Genomic DNA, 27623 nt, shown 5'->3' with positions numbered 1-27623 from the left:
ATAGTTCCAGCTGCTTATAAATGTGACTTCTGGGGCCCCAGTTCAGATATGCTGTGGGTGCAGGGCTGACTTCACAGGGGTGACCTGAGAAGCTGTATAGGATCACATTCTCCAGCGGGCCCTGTGCTGGATTGCATGTTCTGCTGTTGCTGTCAGGAAATTCCTAATATTCTTCTGAACAAGTGTGTCTGCATTTTCACTTTATACCAGGCTTTGCAAATTACAAAGCCGGTCCTATAAGAGAGTTCTAGTCCAGAATTAAATAAGTTCTCCAGAAGATTACATAGGTATAAAAAAATCAGACTCCTCACTTACCTCAGCTTTCACTTATTTGCATGAAGATCCTGCACTCTTTGAAAATGTCCATGTCTGTGCTCTTTGGCTTGAAAGCTGCCATTAGAAGGTATGTACTTTCCATGGAACATATCCACGCTTCTTTCCATCTGTGTAGCTACCAACTAGGTAGTAAGTATAGGGTGGTGGTAAAACGAGATACCAACACCTCACTTTCTGCTTGGGAGTTGGAATCACACAATCTAAATTCAGTGTGTTTACTTTCAACTAAGGGATTCGGATCTGAAAAGCCTGCAAGAACCAACGTCCTTCTTTGAACAGAAGTATCAATGGTTCGGGTACCACTAGGTCAGGATATTACAAGGTCTGGTGTTGCACACACATAGTTTTAGGCACAGGTGATGTGGTTTAGTGACTTTTTAAGTGTTGAACTTAATAATGAGAAGGCTATTTCCTTTCCAAATCCCTTTCAATCATTCTTACTATCTTAAGGAGAAAGACTTTTACATCTCTGTAATACTTGCTACCTGTCATTTTAAACACACAGAGAGCAGACCTCAGGCTCAGAACCTTTAGCAGGTCATAAAATCCAGCTAAATTTTAATTTGTTTCAATCATCTTCTACATACAATCAATGACACAGTTCCAATTTATAGTAATACTATAAAGCTTCTTTTTTTTAACACATGGGCCTTGAATAAAAATGTAAATCCACTAAAAAATATTAAATGCAAAACAGTACAAATGATTCACAGATGGACCTTCACCTGGAAGGCAATACAGTAATAATAAGACTATTAATGACACTGCTATTGTTATTAATAAGAAGGCTTTATTAAAGAAAGCCAGGTTCCATTCAGAGGAGAGCAATAGCATTCCGCCTTGTGCGTCATCAGCCTCCAATTCATATATGGTTTAGTTATTACAACCCATAAATCACATGCTGTCCTATTTGGCACTCACTCAATAGAGAGTCATAAAAAAAAAATCACACCGCACAGAATAAAGCAAAGAAAACAAATACTATAAACCTAAAGGAGGTAAACAAGAAGAAATGATAATCCAAGTATCCTTATTAGTCAGAAAGTTGCTTATTTCAACAGACCAATAAAACACTCTCACCATTTACGAACATAAATGTGAAATCAGCTACACAAGAAAATAAAAAAAAAACGCCCTATTAATAATAATATACAGAGGACACCACTTTATTTTAATAAAAGCTAATTTGATCAGAGGGCTATCTCATAAGGGTAATGGAAAGGAAATTGGTTGGTTTGAAATTACCACAATGTAAAAATAAATATAGACTGAACTAGAGACAAAATATTTACATTAAAATAACATTTCTATGCTAAATATATTCAAAAAGATTTTCTATTATTCAATTTTAGTTATTCTGAAGATCTGCTTTGGAGAAGTGGTGCTTAGTTTCTGCCAGTTCAAGTTTCTCCAAATTGTCATCCTAAAAAAGGAATTCTAAAGGGTGTTGTTTTTTTTTTTCAAATCTCTCCTCAAAATCTTGACATTTCTTTTATAAGCTTAGGTCTTGCTGTATAATTTAACCACTATGAATTCTAAGAGGTAAGGATTAGTCATCACAGTTTAAAAAGCTAGTTATTCAGTAATTTCCTAAGAATCATAAATATATTTAAATAAGTTTATTTTCAGAAATACAACAAGCATAATTTATTTTCAAAGTATACACTAAATATTATTAAAATGCATATATTTGACAACTCTGTGACACTATACAAACTGATTCATATACACATATCCTAAAGTCCAATTATACCAGTCTAGTTGTGTGCAAACCCAGAATACACACACACACACACACACACACACACACACACACACACACACAAAGTCATGGTGACAAAGTCCATACAAATGGTTAATCATTGAGTCTGAAATTTCTTTCCACTATGGCAGTCAAACACTACATCGCCAGGACTTTTAGACTGGAAGAGTATGGATCTACCCAGCTGTTCAGCATATGAGCCACAGTAATAGAAGATATGTTTCTCAATTAAACAACAAATATTTATTAAATGCATATTATACAGGTGGTACTTAGTACCTCCAATGGATACAAGATTGCTACATCTTAGGAATGAATAATTCAGCTACACAGTTCAATCACTCACATGAAATAAAAGAGAGCATAAGATTTAAAGTGCTAAATAAATGGCAACGCATTGTGCTCTCAGAGTTCAAGGGCAGCTATCACCAAATGAAGTCAGGCCATTTGGCCCTGTACACACTGGCTCATGAAAACCCAGTCAAGCCACTAATCCCAATGTTTTCATTTATTTTCTTTCATTAGACCTTAAATTTTTAAATGATATCCTGACCCAAAGAAGACAATCTCAGAAAAGTCATTTTAAAGAGGAAAGACAGCATTTCTTTCTGGTCCCAGAGATAGTTCCATTCTAAAAGCACATATCTTGTTAAGTCAAAGAGACTGTTCCATAACAGAGGGATTTGACATGAAGGCTGGCAGATGAATAGACTGTTTTGAGGTAAGATGGGCTTTGGTCCTCCTATCCAGCTATCCGGTCATTCGCAGCCAGCCTGTGAGTCAGGCCAGCTCTGGTTACCAAGCAGTTTGCTGCTCTGTTGCTTAGTGACTTGAGCCTGCAGACCATCATTTCCAGCTGGCTCTTCTGGAACTTAACCGTAATAGATTTTTGACTTGATCTTTCTCTTTACAACTCAAGCCTTTCCTGACTTTGCCTCTGAATCAGTGAAAATAAAATTATTCTGATTGGTTTTGTTTTTATGTCAGTCTTATTTTAAAAACTACTCTGAATTAGAATGGTCTTTGTTAAATCTGAAGCCCTCCTTTACCAAAGACATGTATTTCTCCTACATACATTTTTATCACACAAAAAAGATGTCTACACTCATACAAGCCACATGTGTAAACAAATAAACTAAGATTCTACGCCAAGAAAGAATTCTGCTCCTGCCCTTCTGTTAATTAACCACCACTCTGTAAAATCACTGAACATCCATTGTTTTAGCTTCAGTATACATTCAGGGTAGAGTAATAAATGTGAATGTGACTCTTAGCCCAAAGGGAGGTTAATGCTGACAGAACACAGGATAGAAAGTTAGGCAGACCTTGGCTCAAGTTCTACTTCAACTCACTTCATGGCTGCAGACCTCTGTGATCTTGGTTATATAACAATTTTTATGGGCCCCAGCAGCTGCATATGGAGAATACAGCTAATGATACTTCAATTCAATACTTGTTTGTTTTGAAAGGTTAGTATACATAAAGTACCTGGCATGTAGCTGGAGCTCACATTAGTGACAGCTAGTCATTAGTGACTATGTTATAATAAATCTCAGATTATAAGCTATGTTATGAACCTAAAGTTTTTATTACAGAATGAAATCAGGTGATTCTTCTCATACCAACTCAGATCTCATTTTGACATAAGTACTTTCTATGAAACAGAGAGCTTTTATGTCCTAAAATTGAAGATGAAATGTTTTTTTCTATTTCATATGTACAGATGACACTGATATATTAAAAAGGTATATAATTGAAGATGCAATAAAAGAAAAAATTAATTAGAATTTTATTATTATCTATAGATTTCCATATTCCCTACCCAAAATCATGGCTTCCATATTGTGTCCTAGAGGGAATACCACCAACAATTTCATTCTGAAGGCCCTGCAGCTTTTATGAGTCACAGAATTATTAAAAAATTCTGTCCCTATTTCTACCCACGTGGCATCTATCTCACTCACTTATACCACCAAGTTGGAACTTGTTTCTAATTACTTATCTTAAATATACTATAGTTTGTTATCACTTTGTAAATTTAATTAGTCAATTTTTGACTTGTAAATATCAAATGTCTTTATAACCATATGACTTATAAATAGAGAGTCTACAATTCGAAAAGGTTGAGTAACTAAGGTCAAATATAAGTGGCCAGAGAAGCTAGAAATACCCGTCTTCAACTATACTAAAGTGATCATAGTTTTAGAAACATGATTTTTTTAGAAGCAAATCCACTTAAAAAAAACAAAAAACAGTGACATAATTTTGCTACACTGGTAATAATAAAACTTCTTCCTGAAACTGCTACTTGAAGAATAATTCTGGTAGCTTCCTGTCTAAGAAAAAAAAAGTGCTGAAGCTCATTTAATTATTTAACCTCACAGGAGGAACTTATTATTTATAAGGATATGTATATAAAGAATAACCTTGAAAATTAAAACCATGATTTAAAAATAATTTTAATGAACTGTAACATTAATTTTTTCTCTTCTCCTTCAACATTTCTGCCAAGTTTCTAAGAAAGACTATGTTTTTTTTTTTTCCTTAGAAGTATTTTTACCGCGGGGCGCCTGGGTGGCGCAGTCGGTTAAGCGTCCGACTTCAGCCAGGTCACGATCTCGCGGTCCGTGAGTTCGAGCCCCGCATCAGGCTCTGGGCTGATGGCTCAGAGCCTGGAGCCTGTTTCCGATTCTGTGTCTCCCTCTCTCTCTGCTCCTCCCCCGTTCATGCTCTGTCTCTCTCTGTCCCAAAAATAAATAAACGTTGAAAAAAAAAAATTTAAAAAAAAAAAAAAAAAAAGAAGTATTTTTACCATTAGTAGAAATGGCTTCAGCTGGTGTTGAGACACTTCATGTCTTTTCTTTAACATAAATGTCAAAGGTCACAGGAAGCACATATGTGTAATAAACCACCAGGTCATTTCAATTTTTTTTGCACTTTTCCTCAGCAACCGTTTGTCACCTTTTTATCTTTTTAATTTCTTAAATACTGCAAGGCAATTGATAAGTTCTTTAAGAGGAATGTCTTCCTGGAGTCTTAGGGTTTTTAAGAAAGGCTAATTATACCTTTTAAAAGCTACAGACACCCTTAACTTGCAGTGCCCCCAAGATTTCCGCTGAAGACACAAAGCCAATTACACCAGGGACACAGCTAAAGACTCAGCCAACTGGCCCCACCCAACATGCCTGCAGTACTTCCTGTTGTGATCCCCAGATAATTTCCCCAGAAACTTCCTTCCCACCTCCTCGTATCACACAACACCCACAGTCCACCTCTGGAGTTCCTAGCTCCTGGGAGAACACCAGTAATGCTTGTCTCTTGGGTATCCTTACTGCAAGGGACAGAGAAAAGACAACCTTAAAGTTGCATCGGCAAATGTAGGAGAACTGGGACAAGGGAGAGAGTTCTCAAATAGAATCACTAAATACTGGCTTTGAAAACCTACTCGTGTGTGTGTGTGTGTGTGTGTGTGTGTGTGCGCGCGCGCGCGCACACGTGTGTACTACAAACTCTCTAAATGGCTGGATTTCTGCTTTATAGATAATAAAGGGCTTCTTCTCCCTTCTGTAACTTGAAGAAAATTTATAATATATTTGTCTCTTAACAACCATAAAAACAAGCACAGTTGCTGAAGAAATTATGACTCAAGAGAGCAAATATTTACTTTTGAACATGTGCAATTTTATATCTAATGCCAGTGCTGGGTAAAGAGAAATTTATAGTAAACCAAAAATATGTCCAAAAGCACTTATCTAGCTCCCTAAAAATCTTCAAGATTTCCTAAAAGTCTCCTGGAAGTTGCCTTTCAAATACACCTACAAAAGTTATTTTGTTGTTTAAGGTTGTTACTAACTGCTTCTTCTACCTTTGGATGTTGTAATAAAAAACACACATGCATACACAGAAATTACAAAGAGAAGAAATTTGAATATTACCTAGATGCTATCTTAACCAAAGAAATCCTAATTCGTAATTTCACTTACACACACTCTAGAACAATTTTCTTCATTCATAATGTAAATTAAAATGAAAACCTGAAAAACAAAGATTTACCTGCCTGTTTGTTTTTCCTGAAATAAATTTACACTAGGAATTATGTTTTCTTCACCAGAGATCACACTGACCTTCGAGTTCCTGCTGACATCAGAGGGAATCCCCTACTGAGATAAAAGCAGAATGTCCTGTCTATAATCACTAGGCTACAAAGTACTAGATATTAAGTAAAAATGATAAAACAGAGTGGTAAAAAGCACATACACAAAGCATTCTAGTTTAACACACAGCACCAGACCAAAACAAAAACAAAAACAAAAACAAACCCGTTCAATAAATATTAGCTAGTGATGTAATTACGAATAAGCACTGAAGGAAAAGCGGAAATAAGATGTGCCATAGATTGTGAAGAAGCAGCAGATCATTTCCAGTTGGGGGAACAGGAGGAAGCTCTGAGGAGCAGAGGGATGTGAAAAACATGTGTAACGGGAGTAGGCAAAGAAGAGGCACTAAGTCCTATGGTTCATCTCCCCTTTAGTCAGAGTCATGAAAACAGTCATTTAGTCTCCTTTTCCACAGTCATGAAATTGACACACACCTATCATTCTTTTGAATTCTTGGTCTCTTTGCATATATTCTCTTTAGTCCAATCCATTCACAAACAAATGACAGGATAATCATCTAAAAATTAAATGTAATCCTAAAGATCCAGGAAGATCAAGGCTGGAATAATGGACATATAGTGCCTAATAAGGAAAGTATTTGCTTATAATGATACTCAACATCTATCCCTGTACAACACATTCTAATCTACACATAACTGTACTTAATAAAATCACAACAGAGCCTGCTTCAAATTTTGTGTCTCCCTCTCTCTTGAAAATAAACATTAAATTAAAAAAATAATCAATAAAACCACAATACCAAATAGATACTATTACTATTACCAGAAAATTGGATAATAGGGAAATTGAAGCATATGTCAAGTAACTTGTTCAAAATCATGCAACTAGTAAATGGGAAGTCAGAATTTAAATTCAAGTAGTCTGGCTTCTGCTTAGGTGCTCTCCATAGGAGTCACACAGCACCTGAAGTATTGTGTCAACTCAGGAGGCTACTTGTGAAAATCCAAATGAATTCTGGATAAGAATAACCAGGCTCAACCTGGTAAATACAGTGCAAAAAGGTGAAATAGCTTAGGATGTTTAGTTAAGAAAAGAGAAGAATTTGTTTAAGAAAACAAGACAGGCTAACACTGAAAATACTGATTTCTGGGTATACAAGGAAGAGCTGAACAAGGTCCTAGGTCTCTAGTAGGTCATTCCAAGCCTCTTATCTTAAGGGCTACATTATGGAAGAGAAGAGAGAGTCAAGCTGGGGAATTTTCAAAGCAGATTCTGGACCCAAGCATGACAATTACAGGGAAGGAGTTTTCAGCTGTTTATTAGCAAGAACTTCCCAATCAACAGACTTGACAAAAAACAGAATTTCTCCGTATGACTCTCATCCAGGAAGTGTGAAGAGATGTTAAAGGACTGGTCATCATAGATATTATTCCATGAATTCGACTATGGTATAAAAGGTAAAGGGTAAAGCCATAATGTTCTGTGATTGAGACAGGCTAGCTGTTCACCCAGTCTGTTTCACCTTATTCCTGGAAACAGAGCTGAGATAGATTTCCCATTCTCCTTTGCAGTTACATGTGGTCATTGAGCTGAGTTCTAACCAAGGAACATTAGTATAAGTGGCATGTGCACTTCTAAGCCTGCCTCATAAAAACTGACACATGCCATCTTCCATGCTCTTTTCCCCCTGATTCCACTGATAACCTTACAAACCATGTGTCACAAATAGTGCAACTGCAAGGTGGTAGGATTTCAAGACCCTGAAATGCCCCAGGGTTAGCATCCCTCCCCACAGAAGCAGGAGCAGAAATAACCATTTATAGTGTCAATCCACTAAGATTTGGAGAATATGTTGTAGAACATGATTACCTTAACTAAAACAGAGGCCATCCAATTGGATTTGTTTTTTCAACTAGAGTGCAAATTACTTGAAACAAAGGAATAGCTCTTATGCAGTTTTTTCATCAGCACATACAAATTAAACACTTCAGGTTCAGTAGGAATTAAAATTAAAAATATTGTAAGGACGGGAATAACAGGCACAGTAACCAACATTCTTAGGTGAACCCATAATGTGTGTATTTAAGTGGCTGATCAGCTCATTTAGGAGGAGCAGAGGATTAGAGTGTGGTGGCGATAGGAGCAGTTTAGGTAGCAAAAAATGTGTATATATATATATATATATATATATATATATATACACACACATATATATATCAGAACAGTTTGAAATCATTTTTTTTTAAATTTTTTTTTTTTTTTTTTTCAACGTTTATTTATTTTTGGGACAGAGAGAGACAGAGCATGAACGGGGGAGGGGCAGAGAGAGAGGGAGACACAGAATCGGAAACAGGCTCCAGGCTCCGAGCCATCAGCCCAGAGCCCGACGTGGGGCTCGAACTCACGGACCGCGAGATCGTGACCTGGCTGAAGTCGGACGCTTAACCGACTGCGCCACCCAGGCGCCCCTGAAATCATTTTTTTTAATTCTGCATTGGGCTTAGTCCAATTTATGAAAGCACAGGTGGATGACATTCATTAGAAGATGTCTGTGGATATTACGAAAGTCTTGGGGATCACTGAACCAACATGGAGGATGTGAGGTGTTCTTTCCAACTCCCTTACTGGATGCTTTTAGTCCACAAGAGATACTGTTTCCTCCTGAGTTACTGAGAAGTGACAGTATGATTTTTATTTTGCATTTTCATTGCTCTTTTGATGCCTCCATGCTCTGACTGAGACCTGATATACCAAAATGAAATATTGGCAGAAAGTTGTGCTCTTGGAGTTTCCCCAAACAGCACCAGAAAAGGAAGTGCCAGAAATTTCAGAAGAAAGCCTGTTTTCATGAGATTTCCTGCCTTCCTTACATCTCAACATGTCTAAAGAGCTCTGATAACCTTCAGATGAACTCTAGGTTGCTTCACTCAGTTGGAAATCAAGCTGAGCTGAGGCTTACTCATTCAACAATGGGTACAATTTAGGAGCTATAATTTTAAGAAAGTATCTCAACCAAAAGTGACACTGGATACCAAAATCCTGGGCCTCACCCTTTATGAACGGGAGCCCGCCTTCCTGTTCTGGCACCCTGCTCCGGCCTCTCTACGAATTCAAGCAGCTTTGCTGCTCTAGTCTCAAGCCATTTCTCTGTCTCAGAGCATCTCCCAGTGCGTAGCTATGTCCTTCACTCACCACTTAGCTCTGACAATTTTTTTTCAACATCTTATTCAGAGAAAAGTCATTTTTCCATAATTTCTTTTTCAAGATTAAAAAATATAGTTTTTCTTGCCCCTCTTATTAGCACTGTATCTGATTGAACTTAGAAATGCCATCTGTTAAAATCCTAGAGGAAACAAGAACACTTCTCCAGTGACAGACCTAGCTATTTGAAATCAAAATTCTGAGGTTGGACATTTCTTTGGGCAGGATATGTATTTCCTTTATCATCTACTTCCATCTATGATATTAATGGGGCATGGCCATGTTGCTAGTTTAGATTTTCATTCTCTCTACCTCTCACTGCTCCTTTCCTAGAAGTCTTGCTTATGGTTTTTGTTTGATTTGGGTTTCCATTCCTGGCATGCTCTTTGGTGTTCTATGGAAAAACTGTATAAAAATCATTCCGTTTCTCAACTAACAGGTTCATTTTTCTTGTTATAGCTATTTTCTTTATCACAACTAATATTCATTTTACCAAAATGTTCAGGGAGTGTACAGAACCTACTACTACCTAAAATAAGCCAAGTGTGCATCACAGACAACCCCCTACTCTAATCATAGCTAAGGATTGCCTCTTCTCGGGTCAAACGCCATAATAAGCTTACACAGTGGTATATTTTAATATTTGCTTTTACAAGAGCAGGAAAATATCAAGAATCATCAAAAAGACTAGAAGAAAAATATGCATAAAACAAACCCACCCATTTATAAAGAAGATTACAATATTCATGAAGAAAATGAAAATATTGACAAAACATTCAAAGAATCCAAATTCAAAGAACACAACAATATATACCAAGTAGCAACCTGCAATTTTCTGCCCAGAATTCCTAAACCCTTTCTTCTTTCCTTTGGCAAGACACATTTGAGATTGTAAGTACATTAAAGTCAGTAGCAAAGGATGGGTTTTAGGAGACACACAATTACACACACACACACACACACACACTACACATATATGTATATGTATATATGTGTGTATACATACATATATATGTACATATATACATGTGTGTATATGTATACACACATATACATATATGTGTGTGTATATATACGTGTGTGTGTGTGTATATATATATGTATGTGTGTATATATATGTGTGTATATATATATATATATATATATATATATATATATATATATATATATATATATATATTCCACTGGGGATTATGCAGAAAGGAGAGCTAACTATGATTTTCCTCCTCTCCTTTCTGGTCCTTTCTTTCCTAGGTTTGTTGCAGGACCTGGCAGGGATATTAGCTTACGAAATCAAAGAAACGCCACCACATCCGTATGGGAGTAAAACTGCATTCTTATTTGACATCTGGAATCCAATTTTCTTGTAGGAACTTGCAATAGGAATTGAACTTCCAGAACCACCCACCTCAAAGATTCCCAATCTCAAGGATTCCTGCCTTAACTGGGACAGCTGTGGGATTTGTTGGTAAGGTAGAGCGCTTCTGATAAATCCCAGGTGAGGAACAATGAGAGTTCTCCCTCACCACCCCTGAAGAGAAAGGCGGGAGGTGCAAAAATCACCCAGGGGGAACCGCCACCAATTCCGGTCATCCGTGCAAACCTTACCACGTATGTGCCACCGTGAAACGCCGCTGTTTGGGGATGTTGCTACTGAGAAGCATCCTCCGTAGAAGCCTGGGGGAATTTCTCGGAGAGATCACTGGAGAGACCTTGGGAGAAACGGATTTCCTTGCTGTCTTGGACTTCTCGTGCTGCAACAGGTTTTCGCGCAAGGATTTCACAAGATCCTCGTTCAGCCAGGGGTTTGGACAATGCGGATTATCCACTTCAGGTACTGTTAAGGTGTCCGGGCTTGTCGTCTGCTGAGCCATTTTTCCCGGTCAAGTTTGTACAGTTGGCAACAATCCAGGGCAACGTGGTTCCCTGGCCTCTTTCCAGTGACTGCCTCGCTCACAAGTCCGGGGAAATGTCCAGGGAAGCAGATTGGATCCAGCTGCTGTTAGATCATTCGGTCGCCTGCCTCAGTCTCTCCGTGGAGATGGAGCTGGGTGTAGAGGAGGCGAGCGCACTCCTCAGCGGAAGCCTGTTAAACGTCACCCCTCCTCTGCGGATCCCCTGCCAAAGATCACTGACGAGCTCGCAGGGCAGGGGAACATGGAGGGAAGCCACTGCGTTAGCACGGCTTTGTCAGCGCTACAAAGCAGCCTGTTAAACTATTGGAACTAATGCGCCGCAGCTGCTCCAGTGACTTCTGCTTATGTACATAAAAAGTCCTGGGGGGAGGGCTTAACCATCAGATGCCTGCTGCTCGGTTGTTTGGCTAGTCTTTCCATTTGCTTATTCCTGAATCCAAAGGAAAGAAAAACTTTGAACTTGACCTTCCTCTCCCGCAAGGGCTATTTATCTGCCTTCAGCCCATGTTCGTAAAAGAAAATTGCTAGTCCTTTGCTTTTTATAAGGGAAGAATAAACAAGCACTAGCTAGATAAGGAGGAATATTTCCCTGCTTGCTAAATACAATCTGGTGCACCTTAGAAGACAAATCCCAAGGGAATAAAATGGACTCTCTTTCTCCAATTAGAAACTAAAACAAAAGGTTTCAAAATACCACATATGGAACACATTTCAGCTTGCTGTTGTGTTGTACAACCTTGCTAATTGTGGCCCTTTCAAAGCATGGAACAACAGTATTTACATCCAAGAATGGTATTTGTTGTCTCTTTGGATTTAAACTGATGACCTTCCAGAGGGACACATTGTTTTCATAAGAGTAGCTAAAACTGATTTTCAAGTTTCCATCATAACTTATGGTATACAAAAATTTATGTAGTCAACTACATAGGAATAAAATAAATCTAGCTTTACCTAGTTATTTCCTTAATTTTCTTTCAGTCTAAGATTTTCTTTTGTGATCAACATAGCTTCAACAAACTTACTCAAAGGAGGTTTAAAATTAAGAAAGAAGAAGAAATTATTTCTTGCCTATTTAATTTGTTACTGGAAAAAAATAAAAATGTTACCACAATTCAAGCTAGTAACCAAGTAATAAAGCCTGTTAAATCCCATTATATAGACATTGGAAATGCAAATATTAAACTGGATTGGCAGGGAACCCAAAACTCTGCATAGAGATGTGCCGGTAGTCTAGCAATGCTACAGACAGTTCAGGATTCAAAGCAAATCACTTTTCTCAGGACCTAAGAATATTTTTTTCTTATTTTAAAAACACAATGATTTAAGAAGGAGTTAGGAAATACATCCAGATAAAATGGAGAATGGAGAACTTAATTGTTTTTGTTTGGTTTTTGATTTTTGGTTTATATGATTACTAATAGGTCAATTTTTAAAGTTTCTCCTACCTTCCCTCCCTAGTTATTCCATCTTAAATTTAAATTCCTTGCCTTTAAAATGTTACAGGAAAGGATACTTAGGTTCTGTTTACAGAAACACAGGGCCACCACCTGGTATACCTATAACAATTTAATGAGCCATACATTCGTTCCATGACTTAATCAGAAAATCTGTATGCAAATATCAAATTTTTAAAAATCGGGGTATGATTGTTCTTAAAGAATTTTCACCAGTACTAAAGATTTCATCTCTACTCAAATGGCAGACTGGTGGCATGCTTCCTTAGTTTAAACAAACTAAAGATTTCCATTTCTCCATATCTTTCAGCACTATATATACATATATGTATATATGTATAAATATGTATGTGTATATATATAATAAGATACTATATAATATGCATGGCATATATATTATATGGTATATGTAAGTGGTATATATATAATATACATATTATATATATATATATATATATAATATAATAATATAATACTACCAAAGGAGTAGCCAATTTATGTAAAGTATGTGGAAGGACTGACCATTGCATTAGGAGTTGTGCAAAACAGGTATGCAGTGCTCTCCCTCAAAGAGCTCATAAGTTAATGGATAGGACTGGTCAATAGTCAGGAGAAAAACCAGAATACATAAATACCGATAGTATCTAGGTGCAGAAAAATGCAATGAAAAAGGTATGCGTAAGTGATGAGGGAATGCTGAGATGGAGTAAAGCCTGAAGCCGGAAGGATCAAAAATTGATGGAAAGGAAGGCAAAAAAGAACTGCCTTACAGGTAAGGAACTAGAATGTGCAAATAGCCATAAAGAAGAAATAAGCAAGACTATTTGAGGAGGAAAAAAAAAAAAAAAAAGCCCAGTAGTCAGTAGATGTAAAACCTATTCAAGTTTGTAGAATAAAAAATTAAGATAACTGGATAAAGTGAGGGGAAAAAAAAAGAGCAGGCAGCAAACTGACATTCCCCCTCCCTCTCCAACAGTAGAAAAATTTCCCACTATCTAAAGGCTTAGTTCCATTCATCAAACCTTTGTGGGCATTTATTTTGTGCTAGGCACGATATGAAGTGCTCTGCGATATTTCAAGATTAGCTAGATTCTGTCCACACTGTCTGGGAGTTCCTACTCTAGTAGATAAACTGCAAAAAATTTCACATGACAAAGTATAGCTCAAGTACCTAGATGAGAGCCTCGAAGCTGAGGATACTTAATGTCTGATTTTAAGTACAGAAAAGTGATTCTCAATTACCAAATAAAGTAATCAATATGTCTAAGAATAATATAGGCCATAAAATGGGAAATTCATTGAATTCAGGAGATTCTAGGCTTCAGAATGTTCTTGCTTTCGGTAACCTTCACTTAAGAGAAGCAAATTATTTGCAAGCTAGTCATCTCATAAATGGCGTGTTATGTGGATGCTCAGAGATTAGGCACTTTGTAGATGATAATAACTAAGCTAAAATGGAAGATATAATAATTTCCTATAAAAAAATTCATTGAGGGTTTTGGATAAACATGGACTAAAACTGAACTAAGACATTCTGCAAATCTCCCATTGCTTTGGTGCATGTTAAAGGACTCCAATGTAGATGCAGAATTGGCTGCCTGTTTACAGGTTCCCATTTCCTATCATTATTTGTTCAATAACCTAACATCTACAATTACCCTCCTAAATCCCTCAAAAAATATATGGTACTCATGATGCCTTTTGAAAATAAAACTAATTTCGTTTTCAGAATTCTTTGCCATTCCACCCTTCAGAAAACTTAGAAAACCCTACGGTGTTTCAAAATAATGCTTGAAAATCACTGCCTTAGGAAGTACAAATTGGAAAGTTCTGAAGATAACCAAAGGTGGGTGATGTTTGGATAAACTGGCAATTTTCTTTATAATAATGCAGAGGGTCAAGGAAACTCTTCCAACAGGAATGCTATACAGCTTGCCTTTTTTTTTTCTTTTTAACAAAATGTCTTTCAAATTAGCTGCCAGAAACTTTTCTGAAAAACACAGTACTGCAAATGACAGCCAAATAAGGCCTCAGGTTTTAACAAGTGGAAATTTGAAAGTGGGCGAAATGTTTTGATAAAGTTACCCACGCCTAGAACAGCAGATAACATCTCTTAATTTCATAAAGATTTTCCAAAATACCTTTTTGTGAATTTTCAAAATTTGTTTTTTTAGATTATTCAGATTTCTTGATAACATTCACTTAACTAATTATTCACAGGCAGCAAAACAAATAAGAAACAAGATGTGTACGGGCTCTGGAACAAGGTTTGAAAAATGTGCTCCTGTGTAGGTAAGATACACATAAGGCTGGATTTCCCACAACTGAAAGGGAGATGTGCTGCAGCTTATTCAAAAGGATGGATAAAGTAAAATGATTTACACATGACTACAGAATGCAACATATGTTTCTCCCAACTATATACTTTTATTTTATTCTGTTTTATTTTTGAGAAAGGGAGAGTGTGAGTGGGGGAGGGGCAGTGAGAGAGAGGGAGAGACAGAATCCCAAGCAGGTTCCTCACTGTCAGTGCGGGAAGCCGATGCAGGGTTTGAACTCGGGAACCCTGAGATCATGACCTGAGCCAAAATTGGATGCGTAGCCAACCCAGCCACCCAGGCATGCCCCCACCACAAGAAGCTTGTTTTGACCCCCAGCTATGATACTGTTTTACTTCATGGCTCAGTTCCTCATCTGTGAAATTGAATAATAGTAACAGCTATTGCATAAGAATCCTGAAAAAATTAAATATGTTAATACCCATGATATAAACTGTTGAGAAGACTGCCTGGTATAGAGTCAACACCCAATAAAAGATGCCTGCCACAAGCTGATACAAGGAACTTACAGAAATTTATACATGGTAGATATCAACTATGTGCCAGGTATCTTGCATTTCATTTCATTTAATTCCTGCAATAACTCTTAGGCTATTATTTCATTACCACTATTTTACTGATGAGGGCATAAGGAGGTTAAATAACTTGCCCAAAGTCATATAGTTCAACAGTGCAGAACTGAGATTTCTTTGTCTATGGAGTGCTGGGGCCTCTTATTTAAACTCTGCACCAAATCACCCCAATAAAGAAAGCCGATCCAGTATTTAAAATTGATGACAGATATTTTTATGAAACATAGTAAAAATCTTAGTGTGCTGAGCTCTTGGTCCAGTTAACACTAATTTCTGCCCTTGGCTCCACTCAGGACATAACCGTGGCAACCAGTGAAGCCTGCCAAGTCACGAAATTCTTACAAAGGCACGGTATTCTAGGAAGGGCAACTTGAGGGGGAATTCCTGAGTGTTTTTTCATCTATATGTCTGTACTCCTTTGATACAAAGGAGCTTTTATTAAACTCCATGGTAGTTTTCCATTTTGCAAAATACTATATTCTTAAATTATTTCACTTTAAACTTTCATTGTGATTATTTTTCATTTAGGATTTATATCATTATAAACTCTAATGATAAAATTATATCCTTATACTGAAAAGTGCATCTGGACATGGCAGAACAGGGTTTTTCAAATCATCATCATCACTAAAATTTTATTACTCTTGGGCTGATTAGCAGAGATCAAAAACAATAAAATACCTACTTGAGAGCAGCAGATACAGACAACCGCTCTAACAAAGAGAAGGAATGATAAATATCAAACTAATAATAGAAACAGTGCCTCAAGGGTTTAGAGGAGTAACATATATATCTCGACCATGTAACTTGAAGAAGCAACAGAAGATGAATTTGACATTGAAAGAAGGTACCTATGGAAGAATAATTTTAAGATAGTTTGGAGGAGGTAGATTATCATGAGGAGGCAAGAAATGTTGGATTTTAGACTGTTTCCTATGGAAAAATTAGTAAAATTTCTTTGGGATATAAGTAAATAATAGAGATATCTACATAAGATTAATTTGGTGGCAGAGTGTACTATAATTTGGAGGAATCTTGAAGGCTGTTTAGTTTAATAGTTGCATCTCAATATGAATTTGTGTAGAAATGGAAAGAAAGGGGCTAATGACCCAATATTTGTAAGGAACATTCGAGTCAATAGCAAAGTCAAAAAGAGATCAGATATTTCTTAACATAATCAATTATATTTTCCATCTAACTAAGTATGTTTCATCCAATTAATCATCAAAAGTCTGTGAATGTAAAAAGAGTATCTAGGGTTTATTGAACACAAAATATATATATATATCTGTCTTGATTTATATGAGAGCTATATTTTAAACATATAATGTGTTGGTCCCAGCTCAATTTAATAAAAAAAGATTATTTTTTTCCTAGATTAAATGTTAAGTGTGCTTTTTCCCTCTAAACCAAAACTCAATGTTAGAGATACCTCTAATGAAATAGTAAGTCAGTATTTCATTTAAAAGAAAAAATATTTTATAGGACACAATTTATAGTAGCAACATTAGCACAGCATGTTTACTTTATTTCTGAGAAAACAGTTGCACTACAATTTAGGGAACACTCTTTCATTCACTTATAAAACCTTCCAGTTCTGGAATAGAATTACTCCTGATTAGTATGCTAAAATGATACACTAGAATGCCCTCTCTAAATATTAGCCAAACTTCAATAAAAACCATAGGTTTTAACGGCTACTAAAATTTTAACATATTTTAACATTCTCTATTTCTGGGTCTTCTTTCTGTGGTTGGAAGAGCCAAGCACTTTGCCTTCATCTTGCTGACAAAAATCTCCTACATCCCACTATATGTGTAGTAGACCATCCCCTACCATAATGAATGACTGAAAAAGTCACTAGCTATAAGTGCAAAACAAAGATGCCCTAGGCATAAACCCTTAGCATCACTACCTAATTTGGCCATCACAATCATTCCAATGAGGTAGGTACTATTACCTCATTTTCAAGTTGAGAAAACTGAGGCATGGAAGTTAACCAACTTCCCTAGGGTCATACACACCCTGTAGGTAACAGAGTTTGAATGTTAAACCAAAGAGCCCTAGTCCAGTGTCTCTGTTTGTAATCACTACACTATACTGCCTTTGGATTTATAAAATAAAGTCAAATAAATTAATAAAGGTACTCTTAGCAAAATGAATTCATATAACTTAATGCAAATCTAATCACACTACAAAATACCTATTTCAACATATTGAAGAAAAAATATCTCAAAAAACTAACCAATGCCCATTAGCAATGATACTTTTGAGGCTCCGATAGATATTTCTTCATAAACAAAACATACCCAAACTCCCCAAAATTGTTCATTGTATCAGACCTTCAGAGTCTTTTGCTGTTTTTGTCCACATAAACACACATGCTAATGAACAAAACTCAACATGTATCCTAAATTCAGAGTAATATCATACAGTAGTAGTCTATTCAAACCTTTGACACCAAGGAGCACAAATTCCTCATCTCTTTTGCAGTCTCTGTACACATCCACCACTAGCCCCAGGATAAGGATTTTTAGTCTTTTTTAAATTAGCATAATATGACAGGAAACCTCCCTCTAGCCCTGACACATAACATCTGTTTCAGTCATTTTGTTTTTCGGACATGGTTTTTATGAGACAAAATAGTGTATTTCACTGAAAGTGTCCATAATTCAGGGGTTTATAATTGTGGCTGGCAATTTGCTTTCTAAAGTTTAACATATTTAGCCAATGAATCCTCACAAGCAAATCGTATTTTTAGTGTGATACTTTTCATATCTAACTGTAAAGAACCTTCTCCAACCTAGTCATTTATGGGGCATGTTTTACAAAAGGCATCACAGAAACTGTAGTTTTACTCCCAATTCTGTAATTAACTAGGTAAGTTAACTTGAACAAGTTTATTCAGTTTCTCTGAAACTCAGTTTTCTGTTTACAAGTCCTATAACTTTCCTAAGGTGTTATAACCTAAAAAAAAAGAAAAAAGAAAAAGAAAAATCAGAGGCTGTCTTTGATTACAAGTTTCAGCTGCCATTTAAGAAAAATCATTATCCCAAGTGCATCCTGAGGAAATATGGTCTCATCTATTTGCATGTAGTGATAGTATGTTCCACAGTAATGCTTTAAAAAGAGAAACAGAAAAGATATATTCAGTGTTTAAGAAAATAAGAGGGTGCTGCACTAACCAGGTGCCTTGCTAATATTTTTATGGCCCTGAAACTTGTGAAAATTCCTTCCCGAACTAGGTAACAAAATTTATTCTGACATCTGAGTCACAGCTTGAGAGACAGAGTGGGAGAGCAATGCCTAAGTTAATTTAATATTTGGAATCAAAGCACTGTTTTACTTCTAACATAATGAAACTACAGAGCAACATATATTCACTATTACATAAGTCAGATTTTCTAACATTTCAGGACCTATCTTATTATTTAATAAAAGAGAAACCTCTGCACTCATCTTCCACAAAGTGTATCTCACCAGACTAATTTTACTCAATTTTAATGAGCACTGAATGGGGGAGAAAGCTTTTTGCGATTAAAAAAAAGGGGAAGGGGCTACATTGAATATAATTAAACAGGTTTCCTTACAATAAGATCTCTTAGTATTTTAATATGCTAATATGATTTATGAAAGCCAACTTGGTTGGCTCTGAATTCACCTGCATCTTCCAGCATGTCCAGAGATGGGTATTATCAGAATCCTTACCTTGGCTTACTACAAACCTGTCTTTGAACACAGCTGATAGATAATGTTAACCTTCCCAGGTTTCTGATATGCTTTTCTTTTCTTCTTCTGAACTGCAGTGGAACAGAATGCTCACAGCAAAACCAGGAGCAGTCCAGGTACTGCCTGGTACCAGCCTCTATTGGACTTACAGTTATTGTTATGCTCCTGCTCTGAGCCCGAGGCTAAGTCCACCCTCCTCTTTAACCGGTGTACCTCCTCTTGTAAAAGCCTTAACTTTAGCAGAGGCTGTGAAATAACTGGACTGTGAGTCTAAATGCCAACTCTGTTGATAGCATGATAGTTAGAAGGCTGTGAGCAGGCTAAGGAGTCAAAGAAATCCTCATCTAGAAGCCACTGTTGGTGAGAAGGTGCACAAAAGCAACACAAGGCCAAACAAGTGCATTTCAAGATTTAAATTACTTAAGAATCACTTGGAGACCACACCAAAGAGAGATTGATTCAGTAGGCCTGGAATGGGGCTCGAAAGTTTGGATTTCCAAAGCTCCCACGTGATGGTAATACTGGTCCATGGTGCCCTTCTTAAATCTCCAGGGATTAGAATAAGTAGCGATTGATAGCAATTGAAATCTATCTAGCAAATGAAAGCAATTAACTTGTACCCAGGTGATGCCATTTCAAATTTATATCCAGCCATTGGTGTAGTGTTTAAATTTGTTGCTGATTTTTTTCAAGGAAGAGATTTTTATTTTATATTTTAAGTAAAATCTACTCCCAACATGAGACTCAAACTCATGACCCCAAGATCGAGTCACATGTACTCTTGACTGAGTACAGCCAGGTGCCCCTGTTGCTGATATTTTAATAAATAATGGATTTTTTAAAGTGAACATTATTGGGATGCCTGAGTGGCTCAGTCAGTTAAGCGTCTGGCTATGGCTCAGGTCATGATCACGATTCGTGAGTTCGAGCCCCTCATCTGGCTCTGTGATGACAGCTCGGAGCCTGGGGCCTGCTTCGGATTCTGTGTCTCATTCTCTCTCTGCCCTTCCCCCACTTGCACTCTGTCTCTCAAAAATAAATAAAAATGTGAAAAACAATTTTTTTCTAAGTAAGCATTATTACATAACAGTACCATAAACTATTTTTTCAAATGAGCACAACACTATAAAAGATTCAATTCTAAAAGTAAATATTAGATCCGCATTTTTAAGGTGAGACAAAAAAAAAAAAAAAAAAGAAGTTGAAAAACACACTCCTGCAAGTATGGTGAAATTCTTTGCCTGTTTCTACATTACTAATTGAAATTAAAAGACAAACCTTATCTAAGACTTATAGATGACTTTCTGGATTCAATTTAATTAATTTGAAAGCATTTAACTGGATCAATACTATGTGTTAAGTTCTATGGACATAATGGAGATGCTGATCATTGTGTATCTGAGAACACCAGATTCATTCTTTTCTGTGTTCACAGTTAGCCGAAGCTTTCAGTCAAGTCTCCTGTGTGTATAGCATTGACAAGGACACTCATACTCAAGATTTACCACCACACTACTGACCTCTCTATCATCTAAAATCTTAATCAGAAAAGTGTGCTTCCATCAACCCAATACTCCTAATCCTCCAGTAAGTCTATGTATAACTGTATAAGCGAATATATGCTTTTTTTCCAGTGCTTTCAAAGAAGTTATTCTGACCGGGAAGTGCTCGAATGATGGCTAAATTATGAAGAACAATATGAGTTTTTTCCCCAAAATTATTATTTTTCAGCCCTAATAAAATAACTATGACTACTTACTACACTAATATATAAATACATATTCTAACTAGTTTAAGAACCACCACTTATATTCTGTAATTATGTAAGCACTGCATAAAGTCAGCCAGTAATTATTTAATCAGTTACAAAGGAAAAATAATGCATGACAAAGAAATCCTCCTGCTGTGCCCACGGTGAAGACTCTTCAACCTGAGCAGTGGTTGCCTTGTGATCCTTGTATTTTAAATGCCTGAAATATAGTGTGCCCAGAAGACATGTGTTAAAGGAAGGGAAGAAGGGAGCCAATGGTTTGTACACTTTGTTTTAATATTTGTTGTGCATTTTAGATAGTTAGACTAAAAGGACTGTGTGTCCAAATCAATTTACACTGATCTACCCATTAAAAATTCAAAATGTTTTAGAAATAGCATTATGAGGCATGTCTGCAATTTTACAAATGCATTACTTTTATAAATTATCCATGTAATATACAATCTATTCTCATTGCAAAAATTGTCAAAATTACCCAAAAATCTAGAGGTCCTATAGACCACCATCCCCAAACTTGGCCCTCCTCACAGGAAACCCTATGATCAATTGTGTCTCTCTTTCCAGACTCTCTTGTCCATTATAGGAACCACTAGGCCCATGTGGCTATTCAGTACTTGAAATGTGGCTAATGCAATTGAAGAACAGAATTTTTATTTTTTACATTTTTACTCATTTAAATATAAATAGGCTTCTGTGCCTAGTGGCTACAATACTAGACAGCAAAATTCTAGATCTCCATGTGATGTCATGAAAGTTATGTGCCTAGAGGAACATATACTTCTGTTTTCTGAGGCTTTTGTTTTTAAACACAGTGTCATACTTAATGATCATTCTGATCATTCAGCAACTTGTTTTCATTCAACAAAGATCTCCCTTGTTATCTTTAGCTGAGACACAGTATTACACAGAATGGTCATTTCTCAGCTCTGTTAGCCATGTCCCTATTGATGAGCCTTCAGGTGTCCAGATGTTCACTGTTACGTACAAACAACATCCTTACAACCTCCTCACTGGGCACACATCCCAAGAATTTTTTTTTACAATAGATACACAGAAGCAGGATTCTTAAATGATAAGGTATAAGCATTTTTCATTTTGATTTTTTTTTCAACGTTTATTCATTTTTGGGACAGAGAGAGACAGAGCATGAACGGGGCAGGGGCAGAGAGAGAGGGAGACACAGAATCGGAAACAGGCTCCAGGCTCTGAGCCATCAGCCCAGAGCCCGACGCGGGGCTCGACCTCACGGACCGCGAGATCGTGACCTGGCTGAAGTCGGACGCTCAACCGACTGCGCCACCCAGGCTCCCCAGCATTTTTCATTTTAATAGAAACTGCCAAATTGTTCTTCAAAGTGGCTGATTCAATTTACACTCCCACCAACAGTGTTTGAGTTCCCACATTTTTTTCTCCAACAGCCTTCTACTGCCATCAATTTCCCTGCACTAGCTGTCAAAGTCTTTTTTTTTTCCTCCCTCAAGAATATCTTTTATTTTTGTAGGGTGGAAGAAATTAAGCAGTGCATCAGTGGCTACCATTAAAATTCACAGAACTGGGAAAATATATTTCACTTTACTTCCAAGTCAGTGTTCAATTTTTGCTCTTTAACAATTTTAGTTGACCAAGCATTTCCCTGGAGTGCCTCTAATATGACAATATCTACACATTATGGAGGGCTTTTTCAAAGGAAAAAGCATTAACTTTCTTTTTTCAGTAATGTTCTGGCACTACTCAGTGAAATACGTTTTAAATTGCTTTTCCTGTAATAAAGATAGATTGTGTTGAGAATTTATCCTTCTTGCCTAGTCCCTGTTTTATACATCAGCATAGAATTTTCCAATGCATGACCAAGACTCTATACTGCATCATGGCATTTTTTTCCCTGAGCAAAATTAATGGTCTAGTTAAGGACCATTGTCAATTCACTGGATCCTGGTCTGACAATAGTATCAGTGCAGCAACCTCAGATAAACATTTTTGTGTGACTGAAAGAGCCCTTGACTAGGAGTCCAGTTCTCAGTCTACTACTACCTGTTCTAAGGCCTGAGGCAAGTCCTCTACTCTCTAGGTCTCGATTTCCTTAACTGAATATGATGGTGATGAAACAGATGACCACAGTGGTCCCCTTCACTGGTGAAATGTACTGCTCCTAAGAACACATCACCCCTAATATTTACAGGTAAATATTACTTGTAAAAATTACGGTAGTTGCTGAAAAAACAGGAAGAAGTCATCAGGAGTGGTTTTATGTAAAATCAGTAAACACTTATTAATATGTGAGGCCAAGTACATGTGCTGTGTAAGCGCACATAATATTTATGCTTTTCTACCTATCTGGAATGTTCATTGCAATCCCATCCTACTCATCCTCCAAAAGTATTGGCCACCTGCTTAGGAAAGATCTGGGAATCATAAGAGACAACTTGCAGAAATGTTTTAAAGCCTTATACAGAACAGAAGATTTATAAAAATTAGAGGTTTTCATTCTAATCCCTGGCAAACTCTTGAATAAATTATTCAAGCAATTAACCACGAACCTTCTATGATGTAGGCAACAATATACAGGATTCAAATTAGGTTATTTAAAATTTGTATCATTTCCTTTCTGGAGACAGCGACTGTGCTAATAGATAATGGAATGAGTATCTTGTGTCATATTTTACCTGGTTTTCATAACGACATTTGACAAGATCTTTCAGATTATACTTGCGGGCACAAGGGAGCCAAGTGGGCTAGATGGATGGATAAGTGGTTCATAAAAACTTGGGCAATTGTCCTAAAAAAATGTGGAGTAACAGTGTCCACATAATCCCAAAAGGCAGTCACTACCAACATATGCAGAGTTATAAGCATTTTAAGATACAGACTTTACGATATGTATTTAATGTTTACCATATCTGACTCTAACACAAAATTGGCAGGATGGCTAAAGTGGTAGGTTAGTAGTTTCCCAAACCAAACTGATCATTACAATTTTCTAGGGGAAATGTTAAAACAGAACTCAGAACCCCACAAATACTGAATTAGAACCAGCAGAGTAAGGTCCAGGAAACCTTTTCTAGCGAGTCTCATGATCAGTCACGATTGAAAGCCACAGTCCTAGATGATAAAATCAAACCCCAAGAACAAATCTGCTTTAAAAGGTAAATGTTTTTTTAAAAGAAAATAAAAAAGAAAATCTTCAGAGTGTAGAAGAGCAGATCAGATTTAACAGCATTAAAATGAATTTAGAAAAATGCAAAATCCTGTAGCTCAAATGAAATGTTAACAGCAATTCAGATTCATGGCTATTAATCTTATAGCTCTAACAGAATCAATGGAAAGAGATAACAGAAGCAACAGAAAACAGTAATGTCATCAAAAGCTGCATTTGCAGAAGCAGATTATGTAGAGTGCAATGGTCAGGGCTGTAGCATGTGGATTTGTGGCATATGCATGGGCAGTGCCCAGGCCCAGAGGGAGACATTCACAAATTCCCATGTAAGTGGTAAGATCATGCTGCGTTCTGACCAAACTGGGAAATTGTTGTCAATCTTGGGGGCCACTTTTTAAATGAATGTTTACTTTTTTGATAACATATACCCTAGATTTACATTAAATACAAAAATGATAAATGTACACCTTGATTTTTTAATGTGGACATACATATGTAGGTAACATCCAAATAAAGACATAGAATATGTTTTTCTCAGTCAATACTCCTCCCAGAGGTAACCACTATTTTGATCTCTCACCATAAATTTGTTTTGCCTGTTCCTGAACATCATACAAACAGAAACAGATAGTATATACTATTTTGCATCTGGATTCTTTCATTTAACCTAATGACTGAGAAAATATTCTCACCTTGTCTGTAACATTAATCTCTTTCATTGCTCTGAAGTATGCCTCTGTTTGAATACACTGCAATTTGTGTATCCTTTCTACCAGTGATGGACATTTAATATGTTTCCAATTTGCACGGTTATGAATCAAGCTGGAATGAATATTCTTGCTTATATATTTTATTGGACATAAGCCCTCATTTTGTTGAGTATATGCCCAGGGGTGGATAGATGCATCATAGGCAAGTGTGTGTTTAGCCTACAGTAGATAATGCCAAATAGTTTCCAAGGTGATCTTTCCAATTTAAACTCCTATCAGCACTGTGTGAGAAGAGATACTCCATATCCTTGCCCACACTTGGTATTTTCAGTGCTTTTAATTTTAGCCACTGTGATGAAGGTATAGTAATATCTTATTATGATTTTAACTGCATTTTGCAAGTGAATAATGATGATGACTATTTTTCCATATGGGTTGGCAGTGGCATTGTAAATGTTTAACAACAACCTTCTGGGGAAAAATAGACACGTAAAATCTATTATAAATTTTACTATACCAAGTATATGTAACACATAATTTACAAACAATAAAAACTACACAATAGCCTTTAATTTTGAATTCTATAAAGCCAATTGATTCCCACAGAATGCATTCATTGGTTTTTTGCTGAACTCTTGTATATGTAACCAAACTGATTGACAAGAGTGTAGTTCTTACATGACTGTGGGTTGATAATTTGGTTTACATTAACAAGTAAGACAAAAGTGAAGCAACAAAGACGTATATTTGATTTCACTCATTTGTCAGTGACTAGGGTCAATTCTTTGCTGCATCAGATCACGGTTTTAAAATTCCATAGGAAAGTTCCCTCACTTTTTTGTGTGTTCTAATACAATGGCTGCAAACATAGCACACTTAATTTTAATCTGTATTATTAACATTTCTCTGTACTACTTTCTTAAGTCTAGACTGTCAGCAAAATAATCAACCCCTGATTTGTAGCACTTGCTGATTTCCTTGATATAAATACCTTCATAGTCAATTTCAGGCGACCAACATGACATCACTGAATAGAGTTGGGAAGAGAAGTACAGTAACTCACTAATATGTGCTGTTTCCATCATACAGATACAGCAGACGAATAGGCTTAAGAGCACAGATAATAATAAAATGTAGTAAAATAAATAGGAGTGATAACTTCTGAGTATGTATTACCTGTTTTTGATATAATTTATGTATTTATCTTTTTAATTTTTTTAAATGTTTATTTATTTTTTTTTTAATTTTTTTTTCAACGTTTATTTATTTTTGGGACAGAGAGAGACAGAGCATGAACGGGGGAGGGGCAGAGAGAGAGGGAGACACAGAATCGGAAACAGGCTCCAGGCTCTGAGCCATCAGCCCAGAGCCTGACGCGGGGCTCGAACTCACGGACCGCGAGATCGTGACCTGGCTGAAGTCGGACGCTTAACCGACTGCGCCACCCAGGCGCCCCTGTTTATTTATTTTTGACAGAGAGAGAGGGGGAGACAGAGCACAAGTGGGGGAGGAGCAGAGAGAGAGAGGGAGACACAGAATCTGAAGCAGGCTCCAGGCTCCGAGCTGTCAGCACAGAGCCTGACGCAGGGCTTGAACTCACAAACTGCAAGATCATGACCTGAGCCGAAGTCGGACGCTTAACCAACTGAGCCACCCAGGAACCCCAGATATAATTTACTTTATTGGAAGTTTATGTACGTTAATTTTAAACAATGATGTATGTAACAATTAGTTCACCAAATTTACGAATATTTAAAAATTAGTGCTTATGAGCCAGTATAGGCAGACCCTGGAACGCTAATGTTGTATATCCTTTCATTTGAAATGCCTGTTTATTTGTGATTTTTCTAAATTTGGGTTGTACCATTGATTTGTAAAGTTCTCTATAATGTCGAGATATGAGGCCTTTATCAGATATATATTGCTAATATCATTCTTAAGCCTAAGTCCCACTTTTTAAGAGAGAACTTGACAAACCCAGTATTTTGTTTGCTTAAACAAGCCATTAAAGGGGATACAAACATCTACAGATTATTATGAGCCTCTGCATTCAAGCCATATACGAGATATGGGAAAACTTTAGAGAAGGTTCATCATTAATTTATGGCATGTTTCAATATTTCACAAGCACATAAATGACCTACTGTAGTGATCACCAGCTATCCCACCCAGAGCTGGAGCACCTACAAGTACAGAATCATATTGTCTTCAGATTGTAGAGGAATTCAAAGACCCACTATTGCTTTGTCCCTTCCACCTCACCATTCTATGTTGGATATGTACCCCAATTAGCATACTCTCCACCAAAGCGCTACAATCTATGCATTTATTTAAGAAATGGTAAAGTATAGGGGCGCCTGGGTGGTGCAGTCGGTTGAGCGTCCGACTTCAGCCAGGTCACGATCTCGCGGTCCGTGAGTTCGAGCCCCGCGTCAGGCTCTGGGCTGATGGCTCAGAGCCTGGAGCCTGTTTCCGATTCTGTGTCTCCCTCTCTCTCTGCCCCTCCCCTGTTCATGCTCTGTCTCTCTCTGTCCCAAAAATAAATAAACATTGAAAAAAAA

General features: G+C 36.8%; 1 protein-coding gene across 7 annotated transcripts in view; it reads right to left on the bottom strand.

Moving 5' to 3' along the window:
* The window catches only part of PDE4D (phosphodiesterase 4D), a 1391688-nt gene that overhangs the window by 710955 nt on the left and 653110 nt on the right, over nt 1-27623 (bottom strand). The window contains exon 1 of one of the 7 annotated variants that reach the window (XM_086700401.1): nt 11026-11652. The exons of the other annotated variants lie outside the window; for them this stretch is intronic. Within the exon in view, the coding sequence (XP_086556527.1) occupies nt 11026-11291 (266 nt within the window). The 5' untranslated portion in view covers nt 11292-11652. Of the gene's footprint in view, nt 1-11025; nt 11653-27623 lie in introns of those variants that run through there. 7 annotated transcript variants of the gene reach the window in all.

The sequence above is a fragment of the Puma concolor genome, chromosome A1 (genome assembly GCF_028749965.1).
Source record: "Puma concolor isolate L17-30 chromosome A1, mPumCon1.1.hap2, whole genome shotgun sequence".
Classification (NCBI taxonomy): Eukaryota; Metazoa; Chordata; class Mammalia; order Carnivora; family Felidae; genus Puma; species Puma concolor.
Note: the sequence above shows the minus strand (reverse complement) of the source record. Positions and strands in the feature narration are given on the sequence as shown.